General features: G+C 40.8%; 1 protein-coding gene across 1 annotated transcript in view; it reads left to right on the top strand.

The window, feature by feature from the left end:
- COL3A1 (collagen, type III, alpha 1) overlaps window positions 1-16292 on the top strand; it is a 51918-nt gene extending 35626 nt beyond the window's left edge. The window contains exons 24-52 of the mRNA XM_010144949.1: window positions 139-192; window positions 528-626; window positions 754-807; window positions 939-992; window positions 1515-1568; window positions 1902-1955; window positions 2167-2211; window positions 2303-2401; window positions 2498-2605; window positions 3147-3200; window positions 4130-4183; window positions 4277-4330; window positions 4958-5011; window positions 5341-5448; window positions 5619-5672; window positions 6199-6252; window positions 7657-7818; window positions 8150-8257; window positions 9057-9164; window positions 9560-9613; window positions 9788-9895; window positions 10538-10591; window positions 10702-10809; window positions 11752-11805; window positions 12027-12134; window positions 12748-13030; window positions 13516-13703; window positions 13893-14135; window positions 15140-16292. Of these exons, the coding sequence (XP_010143251.1) occupies window positions 139-192; window positions 528-626; window positions 754-807; window positions 939-992; window positions 1515-1568; window positions 1902-1955; window positions 2167-2211; window positions 2303-2401; window positions 2498-2605; window positions 3147-3200; window positions 4130-4183; window positions 4277-4330; window positions 4958-5011; window positions 5341-5448; window positions 5619-5672; window positions 6199-6252; window positions 7657-7818; window positions 8150-8257; window positions 9057-9164; window positions 9560-9613; window positions 9788-9895; window positions 10538-10591; window positions 10702-10809; window positions 11752-11805; window positions 12027-12134; window positions 12748-13030; window positions 13516-13703; window positions 13893-14135; window positions 15140-15286 (2778 nt within the window). The 3' untranslated portion in view covers window positions 15287-16292. The remainder of the gene's footprint in view (window positions 1-138; window positions 193-527; window positions 627-753; window positions 808-938; window positions 993-1514; window positions 1569-1901; window positions 1956-2166; window positions 2212-2302; window positions 2402-2497; window positions 2606-3146; window positions 3201-4129; window positions 4184-4276; window positions 4331-4957; window positions 5012-5340; window positions 5449-5618; window positions 5673-6198; window positions 6253-7656; window positions 7819-8149; window positions 8258-9056; window positions 9165-9559; window positions 9614-9787; window positions 9896-10537; window positions 10592-10701; window positions 10810-11751; window positions 11806-12026; window positions 12135-12747; window positions 13031-13515; window positions 13704-13892; window positions 14136-15139) is intronic.
- The last annotated feature ends 750 nt before the right edge of the window (window positions 16293-17042 follow it).

Genomic DNA, 17042 nt, shown 5'->3' with positions numbered 1-17042 from the left:
AAATGGAAGGGGTTTTAAACTATATTAAAGAGATAAAAATATGGGCTTGATTTTAACATATTTATATTTATGTATCATAACTTCATACTACACTTTTCAAACTGAAGAATAACACTTGTTTTTTCCCTTCAATTGCAGGGTTTGCCCGGAATTCCAGGAAGCCCTGGAAGCGATGGGAAACCAGGCCCTCCAGTACGTACATTGTGCAAATATCTTATACTGGTCCTCCTACTGACCTTCCCCTCATCCCACAGTCCCTACATGGCAGGTTGTTATCACAGTCAGATTAACTGCCTCTTTTGTTTGTTTGTTTTAATTAGCAGAGCACATTATGTTATCACCTTGTGATAACATTCCGTAAATCTGGTCGTTTAATACTACTTAGAATACAGGGTGTGCGGAAGCTCAGCTGAAGTACAATGCACATGAGTTTTGAATGACAATGTCTCACTATTTAATGAGTCGTGAATATTCATTTATTTCCCCTAACAGATGCCATGTCTTCATTTCTCTCTTGCTTATCCCAGGGTAGTCAGGGTGAATCTGGCCGCTCTGGTCCGCCTGGCCCTCCAGGTCCTCGCGGTCAGCCAGGTGTAATGGGTTTCCCCGGTCCTAAGGGCAATGAGGTGAGTGGAATTTCTCCACGAAGTTAAAATAAATTGCTCCGTAATGGGGCTTTCTCATGCTGCAGCTTTACGTTGTTGTATACTGACCAGAATAGGTGTTATAAATGTCATCTCTCTCTTTCGTAAGGGTGCACCAGGTAAGAATGGAGAAAGAGGCCCTGGAGGACCACCTGGAACACCTGTAAGTTTCATTAACATTCATTTAATAATATAATAATTTAATAATGACACAATATTAATTAATAATAATTTGGTGAGTCTTACAAAAATTATATCAACTCACAACCATAGCCTAATTTTGTCATTTCGTAGGGTCCTGCTGGGAAGAATGGTGATGTTGGCCTCCCGGGTCCTCCTGGACCTACTGTAAGTGTAGTAGTCCCATAAGAGGCGATTATCCGTTATCACCGAAGTTGTCTACCATCTATGGATAGACACTGTGATTTTAGGGGGAGGAAGATAATTCTAATGATACAAAGACATCTACTTTTAAGAATTCAAATAGAAGAGCTCTTTGCCATTATTTTAATAAATTAACACTCAAAAATTTGTTAGGATAAACCTGAGTCAGTTATACCTAGTATAAATTGAAATTAAAAGTAAATTTAGAGCTCTTGGGGTTCTACCATCTTTTCAAATTGAAGCACATTATTGCTCCCTTTAATGTTTATAGCATTTATAGCATTTCAGTCTGGTGTCGAGTCTGCTGAATTACATCTGACGGTTGAAGACATCAAATGCCAGAACACAAACATCCGTTAGTCTTTGGGATTGTACTATGTTGGCATCAGATCATGATAAAGAGACATAGTTTAAAGTTGGTATGGAGGTGTTTATGTGTTGAAATGTTCTCAGACAATTTTTTTTTCCCTTTTTGTTTGATTCTAGGGTGCTTCTGGGGAAAGAGGAGAACCAGGGCCATCAGGTCCACCTGGCCTCCAGGTGCTGAACACTTACTGTTCATCGGTTTCCAATTTGTTTTAGTAGACTAACACAAAACAAAAAAAAAGAAAAAGGGAGGGGCATCTAAAAGTTTTCATGAGGATGCGTGTCATCATATTTTGAAGTAAGACAGATCAGCTTCATAACTGCAAACCAGATGGCTATTCGGTAGATTATGTCACATAAAAGCTCTACCTACCAAATCAGTACCTCCTCCACTGTAGAGGATTGCAATGAGTTGGGTACACATCTTCATGTCCAAAAAATTGGATAGATAAGAAAATGAATAATTTATCTATGTAACATGAATAATACTACTGTTCTTTCATACAGGGATTGCCTGGTGGACCAGGACCGGCTGGAGAGAATGGAAAGCCTGGAGAACCAGTAAGTAGGAATTTTTTTTTTAAAGTAACAAAAAAATACAATGAGAAGTTCTTCCTCAATTACATTTGCAAATTCAGACAGCTATTAGCACTCTGCAGAACAGAGAAGTCTGATTTTAGGGATAAGAGGTGAGAGGAACAGGATGCCAACCATAACGCGGATTTACAAAGTGCAGTGCATGGATAACTTGCATTTATTTTCTCATAAACAGGGGCCAAAGGGTGATGTTGGAGGACCCGGGTTCCCAGGCCCTAAGGTAAATCGTACAGCAATGTTTCTAGAATTACATGAACAAATAAACAAACTACGAACCTGAAAACAAACAATAATGCATTTCTTTGTCACAGGGTGAAAATGGTGTGCCAGGTGAACGCGGTGCACCTGGTCCTCCAGGATCTCCTGGAGCAAGAGGTGGACCAGGTCCTGCTGGCTCAGAAGGCGCCAAGGTACCCAAAGACCTGCTTGTTTCCCTGCTATTACATGCAGCATTCAGGTTAATTTTTTTTTTATTATTTTCCTAATAATTTTTTGTTACTCTTTAGGGTCCTCCTGGACCCCCTGGTGCTGCTGGAGGCACGGGGCTGCCCGGCTTACAAGGAATGCCTGGAGAAAGAGGAGCTCCTGGAAGCCCTGGACCAAAAGGGGACAAGGTAACACACCCACACCCTCTCAGTTTTATGCTAATTTAGCGTTAGCTTCCCACAAGGCCCTGGGTTTGTTCATGTCTTTACTTTTTAGCCTGATTTCAGAGGTGCTGATTGTGTAGCTGTACTGATAATTGAGGAGTGTGATATGAGTCCTTCATGTTAAAGAACATAGGATTTTCCACCTTGTTTCATATATGCTAGGTATTTTGCTGTGCTAGATCTCTTGGGGAAGGGGGATGTCAACCAGTCCTAATAACCAATGAGAATAGTTCATACCACGGGCAAACAGCTTGGTATAGAGCCCGATTTGAACCCGTTTGGGGGTTTTTCTCTCATCAAAGTATTCAGGATCTGACTCTGAATACCGGGCAGAACGTCATCCCTAATTTTGGTTTTGTACGATCACAATAAGGAAATCTGGTTATTGAGATACCCTAAGTATGAGATCCTCTTCTCAGTTATGTTTTAATTCTTATTTTTTCCCCTCTTATGCTCATCTTATCCTTGCTTTTTTCTTATGCTTTTCACTTTCTACACTTGCTAGGGAGAGCCCGGTGGCAAAGGTGCTGATGGCATTCCGGGTGCAAGAGGAGAGAGAGTGAGTAGTCTTTAAACATCTAACCATTAATCAATTAGCTTCACACAGTCTACACTTAGAACATGAGTAAACTTTCAGTGAATAAATACTGTCTGGGAGAGGTAAAGTAGTGATCCCACTGTCTTCCCTTCCGGCAGTGCAAACCTGGTTTAGACTTCATACTAGTTTTTGTGATTACAGCTGCTTGGGTAGGTATAATAGAATTTTTTGCAAGCTGAAGATTACAATTAATTGGGACAATGTTTTGGAGGGAAAGCAGGCATATAAAAGTAGAGAAAACATTACTAGCTTCCTAAATCTAGGTGACTGATGAGGAAAATGCTGGTTATCATGAAGAACAGAAAGACATCAGGATAATAAGCATTCTCATACAGAATACTTCTGCAGGTTACTATATATGACATATTTATACATCTTTATAGCGCATACACATAAAATAGACACTTGGAATACATACATATCTAAGGAGTACATGCAAGCAGCATATACATCAAAATAATGAGGAAAGACAAATAAAAAATGCAGTTTGTATGAGTTGGAGGAAATATTAAAAAAAAAAAAATTATTTCAAACCATAAGGTACACATTAAATTCTCAAGACAGAAAAAGTCAGGGAGCTAGTGAAGAAATGCTGAAGATGTACTGAAGAAGGGTGGACCAATTATCTGTATGAGGAGTCAGAGCAATGGATAACTTTTATTGCCTACCGTTGAAAGGGACCTATTGACTGCAGGTGGTTTTGGATTAGGTTTAGATGGTGGAAAAAAGAAAAAGAGAATTGACAGCTGGGGAGATCGCATTGCAGGCTTACTTCCATTTAAATATCTTCAGCAACCTGTTTACACGGAAACATAAATGCTATTGATCAAAACAGAGGAATTATGGTTCTCATATTTTGATACAAAATATATTATTTCCTGATTGTTTAGGGTAATGTAGGTCCCATCGGTCCACCTGGTCCTGCCGGCCCACCTGGAGATAAGGTAAAGCAACCTCTGGAATGATGTGTGATACACACCAGTGGCTGTCCCATGGAAAGAAGAAAAACAGCTAGTAATCGTTCTTGTTCCTTACAGGGAGAGACTGGTCCAGCGGGTGCCCCAGGTCCAATGGGTTCCCGTGGTGGTCCTGTAAGTGAAACTTCTTTTCTTCCAGTGTAACTTTACCATGGCTCTTCTAGCGTAGCATAGACATCAGTGTTGCACCTACCCTTTCAGGAACACGTGTGGCTTGAGTTCATACTAAGCTAAGCACATTCAAATCCTGTTGACACTTGAGAATTTCAGGTGCGGAGGACTCAGAAAAATCCATGTTTTTAACACTGTAGAGGGGTCAGAGGGCTATGGTGACAGATCAGGGCAAGAGTGTGACCAGTATTTGTTTCCATCTTGTCTTACAGTTAAGCAAACTTTAAAAAATAATCTTACTCTTGTATTTACTTTTTGGCTTGATAAAACAGCACATATCAGCACATATCAATTGGATCTGGACCTCACCATGGACTGTGTTCGGGGTTTATACAGGAGTAACTGAGATCAGATAGTCACACCTTAGATAATTGCCAGATAATTCCTGAACAGTTGTTTTTAGAGTTCAGTATCAACGGTTGTTTTGGGGTCTGGTGGGGTTTTTTTCCTCGAAAGGCTGATAAGATAAAGAAACTTCAGCAGTATTCACATGAGAGTGCTCTGTAACTTGTAAAGTGAAGAAGCCTATCTTTCTAATATCTTCCATTGCTGACATATTGTTTTCTGCAGGGTGAACGAGGAGAACAAGGTCTTCCCGGACCTGCTGGATTCCCTGGAGCTCCAGTAAGTATAAATACCTAAAAGCAGTTGAATGTATCAGTTTTCAGTTTCTCTGAGTTCATCCACATCTGAGGAAGACTTGCTGTAACCCCTTTAATGTACATACCTGCTACATACATTTGACTCGTTTGCTAATCTTGCTGTACTCAGCCACTCACAGAGCAACATTTCTTTATCCCTCCCTTCCTGTACTGGTACACGAAGAGAATTCAGCTCCATTCACATTTATCTTAGTATTTATGTTCCCTTCAGAAGAGTATCTGTATAGGGTTTCTCATAAAAATCAAATAATCTGCATTTTTGAGTCGTATAACAATATAATTTTTCTACAGGGACAAAATGGAGAACCTGGTGGGAAAGGAGAAAGAGGCCCACCTGGTCTAAGAGGAGAGGCTGGACCCCCTGGAGCTGCAGGTCCACAAGGTGGTCCTGGTGCACCAGTAAGTTTCTGCTGTTCCGTATTGCTACAGAGACGTTTTTTGGTTCTGCTTCAGCCTCAAGGTGGCTGAGCCCAAGTGCAAGCGTTTGAACTGCCTGAAACTTAATAACACTTCCTATAATTTTAATCTATTTATCAAATCATTTGCTTTATCTATTTCCTTCCATGTAGGGTCCACCTGGTCCCCAAGGAATAAAAGGAGACCGTGGATCTCCTGGAGGCCCTGTGAGTATCTCTTTGACTTAGTCACCGATAAATTACTCTATCTACTACAACAAACATGATGTAAATGAGAAACAAGACCTTTAGTGACTGTAATATCAGCAGTTCAAGAATAATTAAAGAGTTCCAAAAGGAGTAATTAAAGTTGAGGTGCTTAGTGATCTGGATTACATTGATTTTAATATAAGTGAGGTGCCAAAAAAGCTTTTGGCGTAATGATCCAAAGTTCTAAAATGGCTTATCTCAACAGTTACTAGATTTACATGCCATCTTTGCCAAGTTTCCCAGAGCCCATTAGTTCACCTTTGAGGAACGTATGGGAACTTCCCTTGCGAAATATATAAATAAATAAATGAATTTTTTAAAAACCCACAAACCTGTGAATTTCTTGTTCAGTTTCAGGATATTTTATTCAGGTTTTAAGCAAAACAGCTAAATATTATCAAAGTCAGCTGTTGTATAAAAGTCAATTTTTTCATGTTTTTCCTATCTTCAGAAAATGACAACTTAAAGTATTGGTTTTTTATAGGGTGCTGCTGGTTTCCCTGGTGCTCGTGGTCTACCTGGTCCCCCTGGTAGCAGTGTAAGTTGTCTTATCCCCCTTTTCTTTTATTCTTACCCTGTGGATATATTTAGACATGTATTAATATATTAAACTGTATTAAGCTGTACACACCTTGACACGAGTATAGCAGAAGCAAAAGCATTCTGAATATGATCTTTGGACTCACGGGGAAAAAAATCTGCAAAATGGAGTTTACTCTCCTCTTATTTCATATGGAACAGCAATTAATTCACTTACTATCTTGACAGTTTTTCTTCTACTATGGTTCCCTTTCCAAAGCCCCTCAGAATTAGTGGAGTCCTCCTGGATTTGATCCTTGAGTGTTTGTGTTGGTGGCAGACATCCTGTCTTGTCTCTTGCTCTTTTATGATGCAAGAAATACTTAATTCAGGATCTTGAATTGGTATGCATTTTCAAAACAACGTTCTGTAGAACACTGTTGAAATTAATTTTTAGTTGCCTGTAGTATGGAATGGCACAAGATTTAATTATCTTAGGACACAGGAGTCTGGAAATGCTCTTGTGGCAAAGTTATGATACAACCTACATCTGAAGTTTAATCTACCAGTCTGCAGTGTCTTATGATAAAAATGTATGCTGATACATCACCTAATTCCGATATTTTACACAGTATCTGTGTGTGAAGAAAAGCTGTTTCATAATATCCTTGCACGCTCAACAATCACCTACTTTTGACTTACATAGTAAAAATTAGATTCTGATTTTTTTTTTATTCTTCAAAAATTGAGAAAATACAAGGGATGCAATGGATTTACCCCTTTTAAAATCCACATCATAAGGTAACCCTTGTTGTATGGTAACTGAGATATAAAGTAAGAAAAACTATGTTTGAATAAAGAAATTTTTATTTTCTGTCCTATAGTTACAGACAGTTGTAAATTGGAATAACCCTGAATAAAAAGAAAAGTAGGATTTTATTGAAGGTACCATTAAAGTCAACATAATTCTTTCCATTGATTGGCTAAGATAAGACTTTGAATTAAAGACATTTCATTCTGCATGTGCCCAAGTCACCACCTTAAATGTAGTTGGCATGAGTGATTCAAGAAATCAGCAGGGTCTGCTACTGTTTCAAATTTCTATGGCAGAGCCATGAGTAAGGAACATGTTTCCCGTGCTGGATGTGCTACAACCACTGGGCATTCGAAACATGTAGGTGTTCCATTATGCAAACCTACGTTCAGGTAGTAGAGAGAAAAAAAATTTGAAAGCGGTATGTGAAAGGATTCTCTTTGTAAAATGAGGTCAGATTTGGGTGCATAGAGGTTGGACGGCCCAATCCATCTTCAGGCAATGATTCATCCCTGGTGGGCTTTTATGAGGAAAGGTCAATGCCAGTGAATTTCGTGCTGCTGTTTCAGAAAACACAGCTCACACTCTTCTTTTTAAAATTCTTTCTAGGGTAGTCCAGGGCCCCCTGGTAATGCCGGGCCTGCAGGCAAGGATGGGCCTCCTGGACCTCCTGGTAGCGCCGGTTCTCCCGGTGGTCCGGGACCTGCTGGAACAAGAGGTGAGCCTGGCGTACCAGGCGAAAAAGGGCCACCAGGTGCACGAGGAGAAAGGGTAAGTAGCCGGAGAAAGGGTAATTAGCCATTCAGCCAGGTAGAGAGGGATTGTATCTGTCACAAATAAGAAGCCACGAACTGAATGTTAAAGATGTTCTATATTGACTGATCTGACCTTCTCTTAAACAGGGCGCACCAGGTGAACCAGGCCCTCAGGGCATTGTTGGTGGCCGGGGTAACACGGGTTTGCCAGGTCTGCGTGGCCCAAGTGGTCCACCTGGTATGGCATTCAGCCAGGTAGAGAGGGATTGTATCTGTCACAAATAAGAAGCCACGAACTGAATGTTAAAGATGTTCTATATTGACTGATCTGACCTTCTCTTAAACAGGGCGCACCAGGTGAACCAGGCCCTCAGGGCATTGTTGGTGGCCGGGGTAACACGGGTTTGCCAGGTCTGCGTGGCCCAAGTGGTCCACCTGGTATGGCAGGTGCCAAGGTGAGAGCGCGTTCACTGCAGCAATAGCCTCAAAGCTAACGCAACCACCAGAATCCAGTGGCTAAAAATAGCTTAGAGATACAAAAAGTAATGAACAAGTTACAATTTTTTTCAATGCTTTTTAGTCCAGAGACTACAGAATTTACAGTTATTGGTGTTTACATCCATAACAGCAGGCTTTAGAATGTCCAGTAACACGTGAGACATAAGGCTGTCTTTAATCTCCATTACCAAAAGTCCTGGATCAAGTTATCTAGAAGTATATAAACAGCTTCACACACTTCAGGAAGGTCATGGGCTAGAAACTATTCTTAAGACAAGATTTGAGTCATGGTTTCATCTACCACGAGCTGTCTCTCTTTGCTTAATTTTCAATATATTTCTTGCTTAAATGTTACAACCCAAACAGAAAAATACTTTCACCTCCCTCCAGTAGTGGGATGAAAAATAATATAGTGATAGACAGGCGCTTTTTTGTTGTTGTTAATTGCTTTGGTTATTGTTTTTGGCACGTAAGAAAAGGCATACCCATTTATTCTTTTGTCAACTAAGAAATAATAAGGAACATCCCTTGGGTTCAATGGCCTTGTGTGAATATTACCAGTGGTGAAAAAAATAAGCTCATTTGGCCAAGTTTTTATCTTTCCTATTTTGAGTGTTCACAATCACCGAAGTCACACTGGCCCTTCACTTCATTAGGTGTCCTTCATAATCACTGCATACTTAATTGAAGAAGTATAATACGATGGTATTTGATAGGTACGTTACCTGCAAAGAAATCCTTTCCCTTCTTGTTCAGGGTGAAGACGGTAAACCAGGCACCAATGGTATCCCCGGAGAACGCGGTGCTCCTGGTCCACAAGGTCCTGTTGGACAAAGGGGCCTGCCTGGAGAGCCTGGCAGAGATGTGAGTGACTGTGTTAGACCTTCCCGCTAGTTTGTGAGTTACAAACTGGACAATCGGGAAGCAAATATGCTTTAAGGTTCTCCAAGCCCCCCTCAAGTGTCTGATGCACAGGGGCCTGGGAAGATGACATTCTCATGTAAGGTGGTGTGGCCTGCTGTCTCTGCTGTACCTTTTACTACCTGGGGACCATGTCTCTGTCTCATCTGAGGCTGAACAAGAGACTGCACTGTGCCCCTACGCCTACAGAATAATGCATGTGTTACAGATTCTTTCATGGGCCACTTCACCTTCAGGAATTCTTCCTTCTTGAAAACTCTCTTCGAGCATTGGTTAAGCTTACTGGAAAACAAGCTCTCATCTAGTTTATGAACAAACTGTACCACTCTTTTTTCTAGGGTAACCCTGGCTCAGATGGCTCTCCTGGACGTGATGGATCCCCAGGAGGCAAAGTAAGGAATCACCAGCATCTTTAGATTGCTGAAAGTTGTGTAGATGGCAATATACATAGTTCTGTACTGTGTAGCTTGTTCCTTGAGCCTCTTATGCTCCACTGCATATATTCTTTACATTGTAGTTCTGTAAAACACTAAATTTATTAACCTGTCAACTGTTACTATCTGCAGGGTGACCGTGGTGAAAATGGTTCTCCTGGCCCTCCAGGACCTCCTGGTCACCCAGGACCTGCAGGTACCAGTGGTGCACCTGGAAAAGCTGGTGAAAGAGGATTTCAGGTAAGACCAATGTAAATAGTTTACATCATCTTATTTACATACCTTTCCCATGCAAAGTCCATTTCATGCACTAATAAAGTGGAAGTTTGGAAGAGTCTTACATTTGTTACTCTCATAGTTTCTTGGCATCGAGGACCTCTTTTATAAGCATATTAAGGGGAAAGGCATCACAGTTTATGCTCCCGATAACTGTATATAAATTAAACTCTAAATTCACGTACTCCTTAGGAAGCCAAAGAGCACATCATCCCACCAGGCCCTATCTTAATTTCCATCCCATCTGGTGCTCATGCAGCACAAGAAATGTTATTTATTTAAACTAAGGGAGTAACTTCGGAAGTCTTCAAGTTATTTTTGAGACGTGCTGACACCAGCATGGCTTGAGCACTGAGCAACCTCACAAAATGAAGAAGGGGTCTAGTGTATGTGGTATGCATCCGTGCCTACAAGCAGCTGAGTAAGACTAACACTGGCATAAAAAGAAACCGGACAAAATTCTGCTGATTATAGTCTGTGTGTGTGTGTGGCTTCCCCTTGGTTCCGAACAGCTGCTGCCTTTGAAGATATTGCTTATCTGGAAATTAAAAGGCGGTCTTGTCAACTCCAAGTGATCCATACCATCTTATTCTTATTGTGTCACAGGGTCCAGCTGGTCCTCCTGGCTCTACTGGTCCTGCTGGTGCTCGTGGTCCTGCTGTAAGTCATATCTAAATTATTCGTGAGATCATACATTCACTATTTCCTGTTATTTGGGCATTTCTCTCATTTCTTTATATATTCCTTCTATTGCAAATCCTCTCTTAAAGGGTCCTCAAGGTCCTCGCGGTGATAAAGGTGAACCTGGCGAACGAGGCAGCACTGGCATAAAGGGTCATAGAGGATTTCCTGGTTCACCCGGTCTCCCTGGTCCTCCTGTGAGTATCTTGCATTGGATTTTGTCTGGAACAACACTTTTTGCGTTCATTTACATAGGCTATTCCTGATTAAATTATAAAAGATTGAAATAGGGGTCAAAATTTCTCTGTCTATTAGACATCTATGGACAACTAAATCCACGAAAAAGCTACTCAAGGTTTCCAAATGTCTCTCTTCTGACATGCATGCTTTGCAGTAATTAATATTAGGGGAAAAAGGGCATGAAATTGTAAACATGCATTACCGTTTCGAACAGTTCTTAATAGCTAAACAAATTGAAGGGTAATAGAGAGGCATAGGTATCTGTGACAAGTAAAAATTTAAGAAGGGATTTGTACTGAAAAGAACTATTAGCAGCACTCATGATACAAGTGAAAAATCAAGAAAACAGAACTCGGGCCACCAACGATGGCCAAAAGGAGGAAGTGCTAACTATAAATGCCACCAATACCAACCTGTTTAGCAACACGATATGACCTGTTGTCTAAAGAATATCATGAGTAAAAAAAATCAGAAAAATTCTCATTTACACTATGACAGCGAGCTGATCACTAATTTCTGAACATGGCTTAGTTCTTTGCAGTGCATTAAATAGAGCAGTTTGAAAACATGAATGTTTGTTAAATTGTTTAAATAACTGTACTGGTAACATGATTACAACCGCAGCATTTTGAGCCTATAGGAATGTATTCTCATGAATACAAGATTTCATCCAAAGCTCGTTGATGTTGGTCGGCTCTCTTGCATTTTTGGATATCACATCACTAATACTGTTTCGTATAAAAAATACCGGCAACCATTCTTATATCTGACGTAGTCTTTTTATAAGGATGTGTTTCACATAATGTTAAAAATGTTTTCAAAGTCTTTTCTTAAGGTATATCCAGCTAGTTGCAAGATATTACTGGGAGGTGTATGGCTGACTTTTCTTTACTTCATAGGGTCCCCTGGGTCCACAAGGTGCAATCGGAGGTCCGGGAGCTGCAGGTGCAAGGGTAAGAAAAACTCCATACTTAGCATAGCTGGAAGGAAGATTCGGACTGCTAGTTTTAAAAAAAAAAATTAAAAATTAAAAAGTTAAATTTGCCATCTTAACATGTAACAGCTGAAGAAAGAGAAAATGTCTGATGAATCGTACAGAAATATTTGAAATAGCTCACAAATGAGATTGTCTAGTAAACTGTTTTGACACTTTTTGTGTTCAATATTGTTCTAGGGTCCCCCAGGACCAGCTGGGCCACCTGGAAAAGATGGTAGAGGTGGCTATCCAGGTCCAATTGGTCCTCCTGGCCCACGCGGTAACAGAGGTGAAAGTGGCCCTGCAGTAAGTAAATTGTGCACACTCAAACAAAGTTTTAGGGAGTATTCATGAAATGTAGGGCACTCTCCCATTTAAATACCTCTGTCAGAACATTCCATATTTCATGGACAGAGTTTGTGGTAGAAGGTATCTAGCTGTTTGTTCAGAATTGATACACTGGGCGTTGCGTTAGTCTCAGAGAGTCGGTGACTTTTCTGCGCACAACAGGAAGGCAGGACGTCCTTTTCTCTTCAAAGCACGGATTCCTTGTGGAAATGAGTTTCCTGGACTCCTCCAGAGAGGCCAGCAGTGCAGAAGTCACCAGTGTAGCCACTTCTAAAGCCAAGAAGCGGTTATTCTCTCAATTTCAGCAGAAAGTATTCCTTCTCCCTCACAAAGCCCAGACAGAAGGAGGACAGTCACAGCAGGACAAAATTAGGAGAAGCAAATTCCAATTTTTGGAAAATAAAGGCCTAGGAGGTCTAACAGGTGTTTATACATAGCAAGTGTCTTTATTAAATGAATAAGTAAATTAAATGTTTATGTGAGAATTCTCATTTTTTAGGATTAGGGACCACACAGATTTTGAGTTTTACCCGGTGATCTCTACTCAGCGCTGTGTTCACTATTTTTTTAGGGTCCACCAGGCCAGCCTGGTCTTCCTGGTCCTGCTGGTCCTCCTGGTCCATGTTGTGCTGGTGGTGTGGCTGGCCTGGGTGCTGGTGAAAAAGGCCCAGGGGTCTACGGGTATGAATATCGAGATGAGCCAAAAGAAAATGATATCAATCTGGGTGACATCATATCTTCAATGAAATCAATAAACAACCAGATTGAAAACATCATTAGTCCTGATGGGTCACGGAAGAATCCAGCTCGTAACTGCAGAGATCTGAAATTCTGCCATCCTGAGCTCAAGAGCGGTATGTTAGGTTTTTATTTTCACCAGTGGTAGCAGATCTTGATTTTTTTTTTTTCTTCATAAATGCTGTTGTCTTTGAGTATTTAAACGCAGACATCTGCTATAAAAATATTTTTTTTAAACAAATGTCATTATGAAGATGATAAATGCAATAATAATTTTAAACTTAATTTACTACGCATTTACACAGCATACACACTGACTTCCGTGCCAGTCCTTACATGCTTATAGGTGAACATTTGTTTAAATAAATTTTATGGAAAAAAATAGGGTAAATTCTGTATTTATTTCAAATGTCAGTCATATTTCAGTATTCACATGAACTCAATATATCGTTATATCATCTTATTTTTTGTAGCATCTCTTCTGTCAAAAATAATATGCTTCCTAATTTGGCTTAACAATCTAGATAGCAATAAGCTTCACCATCATACAGTCAGATTATTCTCCAAAGTCATTGATCTCCTGAACATTTTTTGCCTCTAGGAGAGTACTGGATTGATCCTAACCAAGGCTGCAAGATGGATGCCATTAAAGTATACTGTAATATGGAAACTGGTGAGACGTGCCTCAGCGCTAACCCCAGCACTGTGCCAAGGAAGAACTGGTGGACCGACAAAAGCAGTGGAAGGAAATACGTTTGGTTTGGAGAATCTATGAATGGAGGCTTCCAGGTAAGAAATTACCGGAGCTGACAGACCCAAAAGTAGCATACATGCTGTACTCACGCACGTTACAACGTACTACCAAATAATTCTGAAATCAAACTAAGCTAAAGATTTGGTGGGTGAAATAATAACTACACGGACTGTCCCTAGACATGATTAAACAAAAAACTCTTGCTCATGTGTGGTACTCTGCAGTTCAGCTATGGAGATCCTGATCTTCCAGAGGATGTCTCAGAAGTTCAGCTGGCCTTCCTCCGCATCCTCTCCAGCCGTGCCTCCCAGAACATCACCTACCACTGCAAGAACAGCATTGCCTACATGGATAAAGCCAACGGAAATGTTAAAAAGTCTCTGAAACTGATGAGCTCTGTGGAAAGTGAGATCAAAGCTGAAGGAAACACCAAATTCACATATGCTGTTCTGGAAGATGGCTGTAGTGTAAGTAAACAAGACTTTAGTATGGTAGTTTAGTAAACAGTTCCCTCCTGAGGCCTGAGGACTAGACCCATAATAAAGGAAGAGAGAGTCTTGCATGACCTGGCTCAGGAAAGGACAGAGCTGCACCTCACTGGGAAAATTTAGATTTTTGTACACCAGAAATGTCACTCCTGTACAACTGTAGGAAGTGAGGTGCACTGCCATCGAAACGTGTGCCTTACAGGAATCTCCCTGCTTTAGAGCCAAAGTCAGTGACATCATACTGAGCGAGTTTTGATCCATCCCATGTCAGCTCTAGAAATAACAGCAGTAGGGATCATTTTACTCATTGCAAAAAATCAAGGCTAGCTGATTCATGCCATGGGCTATGATTATGGGAAAGGGCAAATACAGTCATTTCGCAGATGCAGCATTGCTTCACCATGCCGTGCTCGCTGCAGCAGGAAGGAGAAGAGCAGTAACATTGACGAGCTTGCTGGTCTATGACCCTCTGTAGCCTTGTCAGTAACAAATGCAAAACACCTTAACACCATCCGCAATATCTCCCTCCTGCTGTTTAAGGGCCCGAAAGAACAACAGACACTGATATGGCAAACCTGCTGTTAAAGGATGCACTTTGCAGCCACTTTGTGGCCATTTCTTTAAAGTGAACAGGAAAAGCTACCTTATTGTTGCTGTGACGTTTTCCTGAAGCCATAACCACTTGCCAAACCGAGCAGCCATTTGTACCATCTTGCATCATGCAGAACGTGTTTCAGTCCCAGGGCATCCCATCCCTTCTGAGTGGCAAGGTCTACAATCACTCACGATCTCTGATGAGAGGTTCAGAAATAAAGAATATCTATCTATGTGTTCATTTCTACAGCCAGCACAACTAGTTTTTGTGGTGTCAAGAGAGTTACGTTAATTGTGAAGTCCAGTAGACTGTGGGGTAACTTTCACATAGCCCAGCACTGATTTCTCTAACGCGATGGGGTTTTTTTCCGCTCTTTTTAACTTTACAGGAACACACCGGCGAATGGGGTAAAACAGTCTTTGAATACAGAACGCGCAAGACAATGAGGTTGCCTGTGGTTGATATTGCACCTATGGATATCGGTGGTCCTGATCAGGAATTCGGCGTGGATATTGGCCCGGTCTGCTTCTTATAAATCCAAGATCCTGCTCTTTCTGAAACCCCAGCAAACAGATTCACACTCCAACTGTGCTCATTTGTTTTAGCCTTGTCAGCTAGTACAGGTGACAATCTGTATCCCAGTTATTTATTAACAAAATTTCTGGGGGATAAAATCAATTTGATATTAAGGGTTATTTTTTCGCTATTACACAAAGTACAGTAAAAATGCTTTTTTTGCTCTTTTTTTTTTACCCAATTCCATCTTCAAAACATGTCTCCGTGGTGCTATGATACAACTTCAACACTTAAGAAAACAACACTGTGTTCTATTAGTTGAATGTTAGCCAATTTACAAAGCACTGATTGCTCCCAGTACCAAAGCTTCCCCTTCTTTCTAAGATGCAGTCCATAAAGCTAGAAAGACCTCCCTGTTTCAACTACCTCAACATGGACAGAAACTGGGATGTGTCCGATGAGTCAAGCCAAAAAATCAATCAAAACATATTGGTCAATTCAGTCGAATAATTTGGTACAAAACTGCCTATTGCTGTACTGATTAGCTGTGAAAAAGTACAGTGTCTTTTAAGAGTTTAATACCTTCATGTCAGTAGTCACCATAATGATCTTGTTGGATTGTATTCTGTTATCAAAGGTGCTTCTCTACTTTCCTGTCATTGCTGGTCAAGACCACTAAAATTAGGGAAGTGTAAAAGACTAATATGATGGTGCTAATGTATTTTTCACTCCTAACTCTGCAAGTCGGGGTTATTGACTTGCTGAAAAAAGGAAAAAGTAAAGGATTTAAAGCAATTGTAAACATCTCCTGTCAAAGATCGTCATTGACATGTCATAGTTCAGAACTTTCTCCCTTCACTCTGTAAAAGTCAATAAAGACGCAAAATTGTGAACTTCTTCTGTCACGTTAACACATTTATAGTGTTGAAGGTTAACCATCTTTGTAAGCTTTTATATGGTCGTTGGTCTATTCCTTACAGAGACACATAATAAAATACCTTAATAAAACTCATTGTTTCATAAAACTGACTGTTTTGTTTCTGTTACTATTTGTATCTCTTTCCACAAGTAAATTAATGAGGTAGGACACAACTCCCGTACCACTTTAACTGGTTTCCCAAAGACAAATTGTTTGCAGGAAATCTTGGTAATCCTGAACGACGTGGTTTATGGGATCATACTATGAATTTTTCTGTCTCACTGTCGCAGGTTGAACAAAGGGGCTGTAGCAGCAAAAGGCAAAGCCTAACAAAACCCACTGAAGGGAGCTTATTAGCTCATTAATGGCTTGAACACTAGGCTTTGTTCGGGCAAAGGAAAAACAGACACAGGCTGTATGTAAAAAGGGGTAGAGCTTTACTGGAAAGGAGAGGAATGTATATAGAGAGATTGATAAATAAATAAGCATATGCAAATACAATATAATCATCTCCCATTCAAAACCCACATCCCCTGCTTAGGCACAAAAGACCGACCCGTCATGTGGTTCGCGGAGCCGGGGGTGGCGGGGGGGGAAAGAAGGAGAAGGAATTGTCCATGTCCTCACAAAAGTTTTCAGTCCAGGAAAACTTTTCCCGAGTAAACCTTCCATGTGATAGTCCTCGGGGTGGGGAGGGGGAAGAGACCAGAAAAGGACTGGTTACTGAGGGCAGCGCCCCCTCGCCAAATCCCCGTTGTGGGGTTGACTAGTTCTCCAGGGGAATGCTGGTGGTGTTCCCCGCATTCTGCGGAAAGTTCTGCTTCGAGCATCTGGAAAACAGTTTCGTGTTCCCCTT

This window comes from Buceros rhinoceros, unplaced genomic scaffold (genome assembly GCF_000710305.1).
Source record: "Buceros rhinoceros silvestris isolate BGI_N320 unplaced genomic scaffold, ASM71030v1 scaffold9281, whole genome shotgun sequence".
Taxonomy (NCBI): domain Eukaryota; kingdom Metazoa; phylum Chordata; class Aves; order Bucerotiformes; family Bucerotidae; genus Buceros; species Buceros rhinoceros.
The sequence above is the reverse complement of the archived record's forward strand: the minus strand, read 5'-3'. Positions and strand labels throughout refer to the sequence as shown.